The sequence below is a fragment of the Alternaria incomplexa genome, assembly GCF_024043165.1.
Source record: "Alternaria incomplexa strain BMP 0042 chromosome Unknown scaffold_9, whole genome shotgun sequence".
NCBI lineage: Eukaryota > Fungi > Ascomycota > Dothideomycetes > Pleosporales > Pleosporaceae > Alternaria > Alternaria incomplexa.
The window spans coordinates 1311214-1323678 of NW_026249858.1; the positions used below are offsets into that span (position 1 = coordinate 1311214).

At 52.9% G+C, this 12465-nt stretch overlaps 6 protein-coding genes across 6 annotated transcripts; 1 reads left to right on the forward strand and 5 right to left on the reverse strand.

The window, feature by feature from the left end:
- Window positions 1-1098: 1098 nt before the first annotated feature.
- On the reverse strand, window positions 1099-1937 carry J4E90_006794 (uncharacterized protein; the record flags this gene model as incomplete). Its single annotated transcript, XM_051436338.1, has 2 exons — window positions 1099-1803; window positions 1884-1937. The coding sequence occupies 2 exons, from the start codon at window positions 1935-1937 to the stop codon at window positions 1099-1101; spliced, it is 759 nt and encodes a 252-aa protein (XP_051290132.1).
- Window positions 1938-3413: 1476 nt separating this feature from the next.
- J4E90_006795 (uncharacterized protein) lies at window positions 3414-5257 on the reverse strand (the record flags this gene model as incomplete). The annotated part of the gene is made up of 3 exons (XM_051436339.1): window positions 3414-4283; window positions 4333-4750; window positions 4881-5257. 3 exons carry the CDS (start codon window positions 5255-5257, stop codon window positions 3414-3416), a joined length of 1665 nt encoding a protein of 554 aa, XP_051290133.1.
- A 594-nt stretch (window positions 5258-5851) lies between these two features.
- J4E90_006796 (uncharacterized protein) lies at window positions 5852-6724 on the reverse strand (the record flags this gene model as incomplete). Its single annotated transcript, XM_051436340.1, has 1 exon — window positions 5852-6724. One exon carries the CDS (start codon window positions 6722-6724, stop codon window positions 5852-5854), a length of 873 nt encoding a protein of 290 aa, XP_051290134.1.
- A 330-nt stretch (window positions 6725-7054) lies between these two features.
- On the reverse strand, window positions 7055-7525 carry J4E90_006797 (uncharacterized protein; the record flags this gene model as incomplete). Its single annotated transcript, XM_051436341.1, has 4 exons — window positions 7055-7137; window positions 7187-7250; window positions 7306-7337; window positions 7384-7525. 4 exons carry the CDS (start codon window positions 7523-7525, stop codon window positions 7055-7057), a joined length of 321 nt encoding a protein of 106 aa, XP_051290135.1.
- Window positions 7526-8124: 599 nt separating this feature from the next.
- J4E90_006798 (uncharacterized protein) lies at window positions 8125-9110 on the forward strand (the record flags this gene model as incomplete). Its single annotated transcript, XM_051436342.1, has 2 exons — window positions 8125-8755; window positions 8812-9110. The coding sequence occupies 2 exons, from the start codon at window positions 8125-8127 to the stop codon at window positions 9108-9110; spliced, it is 930 nt and encodes a 309-aa protein (XP_051290136.1).
- A 1030-nt stretch (window positions 9111-10140) lies between these two features.
- J4E90_006799 (uncharacterized protein) lies at window positions 10141-12054 on the reverse strand (the record flags this gene model as incomplete). The annotated part of the gene is made up of 1 exon (XM_051436343.1): window positions 10141-12054. The coding sequence occupies one exon, from the start codon at window positions 12052-12054 to the stop codon at window positions 10141-10143; it is 1914 nt and encodes a 637-aa protein (XP_051290137.1).
- Window positions 12055-12465: the final 411 nt, after the last annotated feature.

The following is a 12465-nucleotide window of genomic DNA, read 5'->3' on the forward strand; positions in this document are numbered from 1 at the left end:
GATGATGTCAGAGACGCCAACGACGAAAAGATTGCAACCCTACCGGGCGAGGCCATAAAGCTCACAGCAAAGGACCGGCTACAGCTTAGTGATGATGACAGAGATAACGAACACTTACAATGGCTCAGAAAACGGCCGAAAGGGTGCATAGTAAGTGAGAAGTTCTTTCCAAACAACATCCGCTGACGGCCACGCAGGGTGATGATGCTCATCGCTACGAACAATTCGTGACGCTCAAGCAAGACATGCGCGTCTTGCTGCTCAAGAACCTCTCACCAGGCCAGGGTCTCGTCAACGGATCACAGGGTCGGATAGTTGACTTCGAGAAATACGATGGCACGAAGTTAACAAAGAAGGCGCTAGGGTTGGGTGGTCCCCATGCGCGCTTATGTGAAGTTGAGATCGAGGACTTTTGCCGAAGGAACCGTGTTCAAGTGTGGCCAATTGTCGAATTCGACAATGGCCAGCGCAGAACTATATACCCCGATTGTTTGGTTACCGAATTCGGATCCGGTGAAGGAAGCAGCCGCCTTTCGCGAGCACAGCTCCCACTGATGGCTGGCTACGCCATGACCATCCACAAAGCCCAGGTATGTCACTGAGAGTCCTGAAATCTCACATGCGTTCTAACACGTCTTCAAGGGTATGTCACTTGATCGCGTCAAGGTGAATTTGAGAAGGGCCTTTGAAGAGGCAATGGTATATGTGGCTCGTAGGTGCTCCCTTAGAAGATATTCCAGCCTGCAGCACAACGCTAAAATTTCCGAACAGTCAGCCGAGCGAGGATGCTCGAACGTCTTGAAGTCGTCGCACTTCCTGAGAAGAAATTGAACCTGCTGGATGCACAGGTCAAGCAGTTTTACCAAAGCATCACGAGCGCCTAGATACTAGGAATCTTGGCCCTGACATTGATACCCGCATATGATCGATGGCTGTTGTTGGGAACCCTGCTGTCTTCGGCGTTTGGGGTATGGTATCTTGGAGTTCGTCTTTCTGACAGACTGGCATGCATGTTTCGTTTCATTATATCAGTCCTAGGTAGAGATAGCGACATTGCCGCCATTACTATCGTGCACGTGTCTTGTACAATACTTCCCATCATCGCATGTCTTCCCCATCTACATCCCCCACCCTATCCAACCTCTCATTCTTCTTCGCACTCCCCTCCAACCCCGCTAAAATCGCCTTGTCCTCCCCCGGTATCCGCATATCAAACGTCTCCCTCACAACCGCATACTCATAATACCCACACCTAGCAATCGGCTCCGTCTTCCTTACATCGATCTTGCCGTCCGTCAAAACGCGCTCATCGATGTGCACACCAACCACCTTCCCAATCACCACATCCGCCGAGCCCATAGGCGGATTCCCAGGAAGGCGTAGGGTGGTGTAGTACTCGCACTCAAACTTCACCGGACTCCTCTTAACCATCGGCACCATCATCTCCCTCCTCCCTTCCTTCCCATCCCCACCACTTCCCCCAACAACAACCCCACTCACCCTACTATCCTCCTTCTCCACGCCCGCCATCTCAAACTCATCAACCCCATACTCTTCCTGCACTGCACTTCTATTCACTTCCTCCCTCAATTCATACGTCGCTAGATTCCACACAAACTTCCCTGTAGCTTCGACGTTGCGGACGGTATCTTTCTGGCTGTTGCTGGGTGTTTGGTTTGCGCTGAACATGACGTAAGGGGGGTCGAAGGTTAGGTTGTTGAATTGCGAGTAGGGGGCTAGGTTTGCAGCGCCGGTTGGGGAGAGGGTGGATATCCAACCTATGGGGCGGGGGAGGACGCATGCCTAATGGGTGTTAGTCTCTTTATTTAGTTGACAATTAGGGATTTTTGGATGTATCCGGAAAGACTCGTAGATATGCATACTTTGAATGGATCGTACGGTAAACCGTGGTCTTCTTTTCCAGGTTGATAGAACATCGTGCCGGCAAGAGCTACGTCATGCAAAATGCCATTTAGCACTTTCTTTCAAATACGGTCGAACTTGTGATGATCGTTGTACCACGACAACATCTCCAGATAGTTCTTATATCCTTCTTCAAAGCCAAATCCGTCATGCGGGTCGTTACCCGTTTGCCGCCAACGGGTAGACTGCGGGGAACCATCGTCACCTCCAGATCGGCAAACCTAGGCGGCATGGACTAGGACCCTGAGGCTCTTCACCCCCACTACTTCCGACGCCATGACTTGTTGTAGTATAGTTTCCTTTCAACAAAATTGCCACATTGAGATATGAACTGTAAATCATCGACGGTGTACCTACAAAACTTCCTTTAGTCGCCTGCCTACCTCAGCCTCTTAACACACCAACACCACAAACCCTAACACCACAACCCAAAATGCCGCCAGAAACCATCCTAATAACAGGCGCATCCTCCGGTCTCGGTCTCGCATTCGTTCAATACTATGCCTCCCTACCAACACCGCCAATCATAATAGCCATAGACAACCAAGAATTCCCTCTCCCCGCCCACCAACAAAACACCATCTCCTTCCACAGACTCGATATAACCTCTACTGAAGGACTCAAAGAATTCGCTTCAAACATCTTAAACACACCGATATCCCTTATTATCCACTGCGCCGGCATCAGAGGACTCGTTCCGGAAATCGTCGCCCAACAGAAACAGGGCGACAAAGATGTCGCCGCGACCGAGACGCTAGAGGCCATGGACCATGCGACTATGATGCGGACGTTTGAGATCAACACTTGGGGCACGCTTAACACTGTTAGAACGTTCTTTCAGAACCTCGAACTCTCTGCTGCTCAATCCGCATCGAAACCTAAAGTTGTCATCTTATCTTCTCGAATGGGCTCCATATCCGCGAACACGGCGGGCGGCGGGTACGCGTACCGAGCCAGTAAAGCGGCGCTCAACGCCGTGGTAAAAAGTCTGGTTATCGATATACCTGATGTGCAATTTTTGATGCTGCATCCTGGAAGAGTAGAAACGGGGTTAGTGGAGTGGAAAGAAGAAGGGGCGATTGGGGTCGAGGAGAGCGTGAAGGACTGTATGAGGGTTTTGGGAAAGATGGATGAAGAAGGGTGGGAGAGTGGGAGGTTGGTCGATCGTTTCGGGGTGACCATTCCTTGGTAGGATGGCGGTGGGTATCCGTCGAGGGAGGTGGAGGGGGCTGGAGGGGAATGCGAGAGAAGAGGTGAGGAAAGATGATATATTTTCGCACGTATATGTCCGCGCCTATCTGGCATTGTATTTTGAAATAAAATCGCTGAACCTCTGATCTCCCGCCTTTGCTCATCTATCCGTACATTCTCTCCCGCCTCAGATGTTCTTCCATAACGCCATAATATGCATGATTGAGATCGAACCACTCTTGTTCAACCAACGAGCTAAGACATCAGCCGCGTGCTCGATTTGTGCTGATGGCCACAACTCAAGCCACAGCCGAAGCAGTGACGGTGGTGTAGTTAGTAACGCCATCCATCGTTGTGCCTATAGGCTTCGTAGATGACGCCCCAGGAGTCTGTACGGTGGTGTAGTTGGTAATGCCTCCGATCCTTGTACCTGTAGGCTTGGCAGATGTAGGAGTCGCTGACGGATCGTAACCGCTGTAGTACTTGCCACCAGTCGTTGTGCCCACAGGCTTGGTAGATGTCGCCGATGATGCTTCGAATACTGGAGCCGCCTCGGATGCCGTCAACAAGAGACGTTTGTTGTGGAAGGTGATGAGAGTCGTGGAGGATTCTGAAGGGTCATATGGACTCATGTTCTTACCGCCAGTCAGAGTGGCAGGCAGTGTCATAACCTTCGTTGACGTAATGACCGTTGTTACGGTAACTACCGCAGGAGCTGCCTCTGGGGCCACCTGCGAGGCACGCTGGCCATAGAGAATCTCAAAAGTCGTCGGAGCTGTAGGGGACGCCGATGGATCATATGGACCTTCGTTCTTACCGCCAGTCAGAGTCGCCGGTAGAGTCATGATCTTGGTTGAGGTGATAACGGTAGTCACTACTACTGGAAGGGGAGATTGTTCTCCAGCCATCGCTGAGAGCGGCTCTGCTTGAGAGGAGGTGAGGGACGCTTGAGGCAAAGAAGGTGGGAGGCAGTTGTCCTGGTAGCCAGCACCAGCGCCGTTTTGATAAACTCTCACCGAGTTGATGAGATAGTACACTTCATTGAACTTGTCGGGGTTGGTCGCAACGAAGTGAGTGCAAGATTCGTCGTGAGTCTCCGCTGCGCAGTGTGTGTAGCCAGACCAGGCATTGCCTCCAGCCATGGAGCCGCAAAAGGTAATGTTGATGATCTGTCCTATGTTAGTAGGCACTCGCATCCACGAGATCGAATGTACTTACGATCTTCATCTTCTTGAACGTATTGCGAATGTCGCAACCATCCCCAACGAAGTTCATCACAGGCTTGCCCCATGTGTTGGGGTCAGGATTCGCGCTATCCCAACCCGATGGCTCGTGACCCCGAGGAAAGAACCATGCCTTGATGCCATCTTCCTCGACTTGGGCTGCCCAGACACCGCCTCGGTTATCGTTGAAGGGTTGGCCGAACGAGCCCTCGGGGCCATTGACGCCGCAGTCGCGATGTTCCATGCATTCGAGGTCTGGGCGCGTCTCGCCTGATCCGCCATTGTCTCGCATCTTGCATGGCGTGTGACCGGTATGGAGGCTGAGCGAGTTCCGCGAGTTCATGGAGACACCCTCGATGATGTCGAACTCGGAGTACCATTCCTCTTGATGACCTGTGTCGTGGAGCAGCCAGCTGCACGTGGTTAGCCGATGTACATGTCTGACGTGCCACACAAACGATGATGAGCACAAGAGAGGATGCGAGAGTCAGTACTAACTCGAAAGTCCGAGAAGGTGAGGGATAGTTGGGAAGTGAGACTTACAAAGCAGGCCACATGCCACATCCACTGGGCAGGTGCTCAAAGTCGGCAATGAAGAGTCCGTTGTCGAACGTCTGCACTCCTTCTAGTCGGACGCTCTTGCGGCCATAGCCTTCACCGGGCTCTTGCGGAGGGAGTACTTGAGTTGTATCGACTCCTAGATGTACCTTGCCGTCGTCGATGCGAGCAAGTCCAAGTGAAGTTGCCTCTTCCTTGGAGACGTAGAGAGCCATGCCTTGGGTGAACTGGTCCCAGCCGTTGTAGAAACGGAAGGAGCCATTGTCGAAGAAGTTGCTCGCGTTGTATTCCGCCTTGAGCTCATAGCCTGTGGTGAGGCAGAGCACTGAGGCAGCGACGAGGAGGGTGCGTAAGATAGCCATGATTGATACTTGACTGTAAAGCTAGGGAAATGATAGGAAGTGGAGGTAGGAAGTGATGAGGAAGCTTGACGCAGAGAGGTTTGAATCATATAGTGGGTGCCCGTGCCCATACCGTCCCGCCCCGCTTGTAGTGAGAGAAGGAGGGAGGAAGGAGCGACCGGCAACCCACCCCATGGCGGTGAGCAGAGTGAGAGAAACCGTGCTGAGGTAAATAGCCTGTGTCTATTACATTGCGGCATCAAGCAATAATAATCCATGCTGCTTGAATGATGAAGGGGCTCACACTATGCAGCTCGCAGTCTGTGATGGGTATAAGTATACAGTAGGTGAGGAAAGACGGCATCGTGCCGTGGAGTCAAAGCCAGCATGCGAATGTCGCTCCTGAAGCTAATGACTGGCTCTTACAGAGGCGTATATGACTGTTAGATGTTACTGCGAACATACTGCAGCTGAGCAGCCAAGAACGCCACCAACTAGAACCCGCCTCTGAGTCAACGCAGTTGTAGTAGCAAAGAAGCGCGTGCTCGATACATATGCGCACTGAACGGGGAGTGTGACCTGGAGCCACTTGCGAAACGACAGAGCATACCAGCATCATGCTTCATCACCCACCGTCTTTTCTACATCGCCCTCGCGGACATCAGTCAACGTGCCCTGGTCTTCCTCTCTTGACCGCGCGCCTGAGATCTTGCTAGCAGTCTCCAGTCCTCTTTCAACATCCTGCACTAGCCCATCCAACGCGTCGAAGATGTCGCCTTGCTGTTCTCTCGCCTCAGTCAGCCTGTCCTGCCCAACTTCACCCTTGCCTTTGCCCTTGCTCTTCCTCGGTATGTCGATGCCTTGTATGCGCAGCATGTATCCTTGATCCGGCGAGTCCTCATCGAACGAGGGAGCTATCCGTACATCCGTATCGGTGATTTGCCACTCTGACGAAAGCGACTGCGCATCTACGACTGTACGCCCGTCTGCGCCGACATCGATTATGAGGTAATGCTCCTTGACGCCCGGTATGGGCGGGGGCAGCGGTGACTCGACTGGTGAGTCTTGTTCGTCCCCTTCTTCGCTCCCTTGATTGCGTCGTCTCTCCCCTCCACCCGGTGCATCATGCGGGAGGTACTTTGTATCATCCAGCCCCAGGCCTCGCATCGATGCAGCAGTTATGATGGTCGGGTCGTCGTCGGCAAAGACATAGTGTGTATACGGGTGGTAGTGCTCGCCCGACGTCGTGTCTTCGATCAGGGTGAAGAAGGGTCGGAAATTCGGCGGTGGTAGCAGCGGTTGCTCGTCACTAGGCTCAGGGTAGGGTATGTCGTCCTCATCCTCGTCTTCTGGCGCATCGCCAGGGTGCTGTTGCTCGGGGAGCTCGTCGTCGGGAGGGTCTTCGGCGCGCTCTATTGACTTTGATCGTGGGGAAATCGATGCGCGACGATCTGAACGGTACTCTGTAGTGTTAGGGTAGCTAGACATGTTGTGGGAGTTGATGGAAGACTGGAGTTAACGGAGTTCGGGAGCTCTAGTAAGGTGCATGATCGATAAGGGACGTGGTCCATGCACACTACCTCATCAACCGCAAGGCAGCAAGTCAGTTACGGAATGCCGTGAAAGGCCCCTAGCTCAAAGGCTAAAGTATGTAATGCAGTCCTTAGGGTATCATCCAAATCCAAACGCCGATAGTAACATCTGTGTGCAAGCCAAGGTATGGAAGCGCCGCTTTCCCAGCTTCCATCATATGCCTGCAGATCGAGGTGACGACAAGCTTCTCAACGAGTTGCCGTAATCGATCGCGTGATCCGAAAGCTACAGCGGGCTTGTATCGGGTTCTTGGGTCGGTGCCGGGGTTTCGGTGGCTGTCGGCGCGTCTTGACTCTTCGACTTGAAAGCTGGATGTACAAGTTAGCTGAAGATCTGGTAGGTCGCTTGCGTACATACGTTGTCGGCACATGGGACACTTCTCTAGAGAGCTCTCTTGCTTCAACCAGGAGAAGATGCAGTGCTGAGACGTGTTAGTCTTTATGGCCCAGTGTGACCTCGTGGGTATGGAGGCGTACCATGTGGAACGAATGGTTGCACTCTCCCAATACTATCTCACGTTAGTCTAGACCCAGCATCGTCATGGTCAGACATACATAGCGGACACTCATCGCCAGGAAACTTGCACTTGGAGCAAGTGCTGTCGTAAGGGTTGCGACAGATACCGCAGACATCGTCGTCCGGCATATCCCAGCGCCAGGCGGCGACGGCATTCCACTCACGTATAGTGACTTTCATCGTATCTTTCGCCGCTTGGAAGGTAGAATTCAAGGTTGGCGCGTAGTTTGGGCGGAAAACAAGATCAACAGCACCAAAACATGCCGAGGCGGCAGTTTACGGCGGTGAGGGGCGGCGATTGCGCGTTAATTCTGCAGGGGTCTGAGCTCAAGCTGGAGCTCCATGCTGCAGAGCGACTATCACGCACCACAAATACACAATCACGCAATTTCTGTTATACAGACACGCCGTGCTATGGTGCATCTATCATGGCCATCTGATAGAGGCTACGCGACCGATTGCTGTCATTAGTCAATATAGGGGGCAAGGAGATCAGACCCTCTTCAGGTTTGCTGCAGTTCCCCGCACTAACGCTGAAGCTCGATGCGGACCCTCTACTCTGCACGAGGATTGTAGATTAGGGAAGCTTCACCTCGCCGTCTAGCTCCACAAATCTTCGTTCCTTCTTCCTTCCTCGCCGACCAAACAACACCTTCTCATTCCATCGTAGCCATCAGACAAATTCCAAAATGTTCGTCTCACGCTTCCGCTGCTCTTTACGTCCGCTCTCTTCTATCCCCTCCATCAGCTTCCCCATAGCTGTAAGCAGCAGAAGGACAATGTCTTCTCAACCCGCCTTCTCCTCTTATCTCGTCACGCCATCTGAGCTCAACTCGGCATTGAAGCACAATGCCAGCAAACTTTCCACAGAACCCCGCATTGTCCCACTTTGCGCTTCTTGGTTCTTGCCCAACGACGGTCGCAATGGCTACGATACCTTTCTTGCACAGCGCATTCCGCGCGCACGCTTCTTCGACCTCGATGCCGTCAAAGACATCCATTCGCCGTACCCGCACATGTTACCCACTCCCGAAGATTTCGCAATCGCCATGAGACATCTTGGTATACGACGGGAAGATAGCGTCGTTGTCTATGATACAAAGGAATTGGGCATCTTCTCTGCGCCGAGAGTGGGCTGGACTTTGCAGGTCTTTGGTCATCCGAAGGTGCATGTGCTGAACAACTTCCGCAAGTGGGTTGAGGATGGCTTTCCAACGGAGAGTGGAGAGCCAAAGGACGTCGAGCCGACTGAGTATGCGGTGCCAAAGTTGGAAGAGGAGAGAGTCGTCGCTTTTGAAGAAGTGAAGGACATTGCGAAGGAATTGGGCAAGGAAGGCGCAGACGAAGTGCAGATACTGGATGCCCGTAGTCTTGGGAGATGGAAGGGCGTTGACCCAGAGCCCAGAGAAGGTATCTACTACCCAACAAGATGCGATCACGGCAGAGCATCATACTGACTACACCAGGGCTTTCCTCAGGACATATTCCCTACTCCACCTCCGTCCCCATCACAGACCTCCTCGACCCGAACGACAAGACCCTCCTTCCTGCCTCCGAACTCCAAGCCATCTTCAAGTCGAAAGGCGTAGATCCGTCCAAGCCAATCATAAACAGCTGTGGAACTGGTGTTACGGCAGCAATCATTGATGCTGCGTTGTCGGAAGCTGGATTTCCCACAGAGCAGAGACGGTTATACGACGGCAGTTGGACCGAGTGGGCACAGCGCGTGAAGCCAGGTGAAGGTCTCATCCGCAAGACGGAGTAAAATGCCGCCTGGAGCGCGAGGTTGGTCATGGCTATGAGACATTTCCTTGCAAAGTTGATACCCATTTCACTTTCATGTATGTAGTTTGTACCAACGAATATATGATGCTTTTCCGCCTTTATGACCATGATGAAGAATAGAAGTGCATATTAAAAGTACAAATGTCGTATCCAACGATCATCAACAAATGGGGTATATGCAGACACCTAGATGGCTCAGCCAAAAGACTACCATGTCCACGAATGGAAACGCGCAAAAGGCGGACGGTTCTCAACAAAAGAAAAGAAGTGAGTGATACGCGTCATAGGAACTGTGGTATAGCATGGTGCGCATGCTGCGGTGGAAGTTGTGTGTGCTGTAATATAGGGAACTGCGTGTGCCGTGGTAGGGGATACTCCGAATGTGGTGATGTAAACTGTGGTAGATGATACCCCGGATGCTGCGGTATGGGTTGTTGCATGTACCACTGTGGAGAAAACGCAGGAGCGGCAGCAGGAGAGAAACTATCCCTTTGCCAATGGAAAACACCATGGCCGTCTAGACCACTCCTCATAGCTTGAAATGGTCAGCTCATCCTTCTAATTGGAGAGAGGAGGCACCTACCGGCGGCCATGCGATCATAATCGGAAGGCTCATGACGTGGGCCATCATGCCATGCCATGGTTCAAATGGCCGTCTTAACGAAGCATAAAGAATGGAAGACAATAAGGATAATGCTATATGGCTGAATGAAAATGACCAATGAGGGTAGGTTGGTACGATGCGTGGGGTGGCGCGATGATGAAAAGTCGCGCTTCGTAAGGGCCCGACGCGCCAAATCGCGAGGCTGGCTGTCGCGCTAGCTCATTTCAGCATAGCTCCCGCACGAGATCATGTGGGGTACGTACCTGGGTATATGTGCGATACTGAAAGGGACTTAATGCTAGCGATATGATAGTAGTGTAAATAGTGTCATTGGTACTATTGCTGGCTCGAGTTGATGATCCTTCAACGTTGCTTTGCAACGAACGCGTCTCTGCAACTGGCAATCCTATTCCTCCCCAGCACTCAAAGCCGCTTCTGAAACCCCCCGACTACTACTCTGCCCCGTCCTCGCCCTCTTGCTAACCTTCCCAGCCTTCGCCCTCCCATTCCCAAGCCAGCCCTGCTTCGCCGTAATAGGCCGTAAGAACCCATCAATATGCACACCACCAACCGTCCGTTCTTCATTGTCCGAGTCATTAGTTCTAGGGTCGTAGCCGTGTACTCGCATGCAATGCTCGACGACGCGGTAGGCCAACGGGGCGTCTTCCTCGTGCCTCCAGCAATCTGCGTGCGGGCAACGCAGTGTGCCGATTTGGAAGAAGGGTCGTTTGGGTGGCGGAGGCTGTGAGATCGAGGGGATGGTCGGAGGCGGTATGGTCAGAGGTGTGTAGGATATGGGTTCGGGGGCGGCTTTTGTTGCGAGGGCTTCGTGGAAGGGCATGAAAGACATGCCCTCGCCAAACAGAGTTGCGCAGCGCTGGGCTGTACGTGCGATAGCTCCTTCGTTCCAGCCTTGCACTGCTGCTAGTCCAAGCACTTCACTCCAGTCCAAAAGCCCTTCCCGTAGTATCCCTTCTTCTCCGGAACTATCGCTATCGCCCATGCTGCTTGAGGATCTGCGGCGCTTCCGTTCGCGAGGGATCTTGTTAGACTGTTCCCAGTCAGATCCTCCGCTTGAGATGTCATCGTCATTGGCGGGCTCTCTTTCATCTGTTGCCTTTCTGGCGGCTTTTGTCTTTTGTCGTACTGTGCGATCAACCTCTCTAGACGTTGCGCGCGAAGGTGGTCGAGTGCTAGATCTGCGGCCTGTCGCACTCTTCGATCGGGCTCTCGATGTAGACCTTGATCTCGGACCGCTCGACTCGGCACCTGAAGTGTATTCGCTCATAGAAGAATCGCCTAGCTCTCCACGACCAAAGTGATTGACGCGCGTTCGGCGGATGGCTAGCGCCAGCTTGTCTAGCTTCCCCATCATGTTCTGTATTGTCGGCTGGAGAAGTCGCTGTGCCCTAGCGTCGTCTGCTAACAAAGTCGGCTCCACGAGTATCTCTATGCGAGGTTTTCTGCCACGTTTCTTTCCAGTCGTCTGATCGCGTTCGGTATCATTGCCGTCCTCGACGTCGTCCATCCTGGCTTGTGCCCTGGGCTTGTTGTTCAGTTTCGCAGTATCGGCGCTTTGTGATCGAGATCTGCTTCGCGAAGCTGATATGTGGTCTCCAGCGTCGGAGTCAGACAAGGGCGTTTCGCGTGAGTTCCACTTCTCTTTAGCCAGCCGCAAGAAAACAGCTAGGAGTTCCTCTCGCAGCTCATCTCCTGCATCTTCGGTGTTTGCACTTCCAATAGTCCATTCGTCCACATGGTTGCTCGGAGGCTCTTCGTCTGGAGGGATTGGCCATGCCGTCCACTCTTTGGAAGGCACAACCGCCGTCTGCGTAAATCCTGCCGCATCCACGTATTCTAGATCCTGCCCAGTCTTGAGCCAGTTGTCCCTACTCTGCCAGTTCTTGAACTTCGCCGTGTCTTCTGGCGCTCGTCGTAACCGGCGCTTGAGCGCATACGCGTTGTACAGATGTACTGCAAGATCTGTCTCTTGCAGCTGATCGAGGGAGTCGGCTATCTGGCGATCCGCTTCTGTGTAGCTCTGCCATGTTTGGGGCGGTCCGTCAAAGCGATTCGGGCGCGCCGGTACCTCGTCGTCGTCGTCCTCTTCCTCGGACTCGTCGCGTGCCGACTCGCTATCGGTATCCAGGTCATCGTTTACGTCTAAAGAAATCGGGATAGCGGGAGTGTGTGCTTCTTGCACGTTGCGCGGGTCCGGGATCTCCTCGACTGACGGTGACGAGCGCGCCGATGAAGACGATGAGGTTGTAGATTCGTAGGAGGAGGGCGGTGGCGGAGCGCTACCACCAAACAACGACATCTTCGTTGCGGTAGATGTCGAAGCGGGCTTGTGGTTGTCTTGGCGTCGACATCTGCATTATGCGATGCAGCAGTTGTGGGAGTGTGGAGGCGCGCTCAAATTTTGGTGGGGTTCCAAGGTTCTCGAGAACGACGCGCCGTCACGTTGTCGTTACCATTATCCCTGGTTCACAATCTGCTACCCATCTGGGCAGCATCATACCACCAATTTCTCATCTAAAGCCATCTTGCTAGTCCCCAACTTGATTTTGGGATTTCCATCTACATGTTGAAATTGCTTCAGGCGGTCGCTGCAATGACATCTTAGTGCCGGCATTTGTTAGGTCTTACACCCTCGAACATGGAAAGCAGGATCTAGGCACACTCGGATGACTACAGAGAGCGACCGTGAAGCGATCGTCATCTTACACGG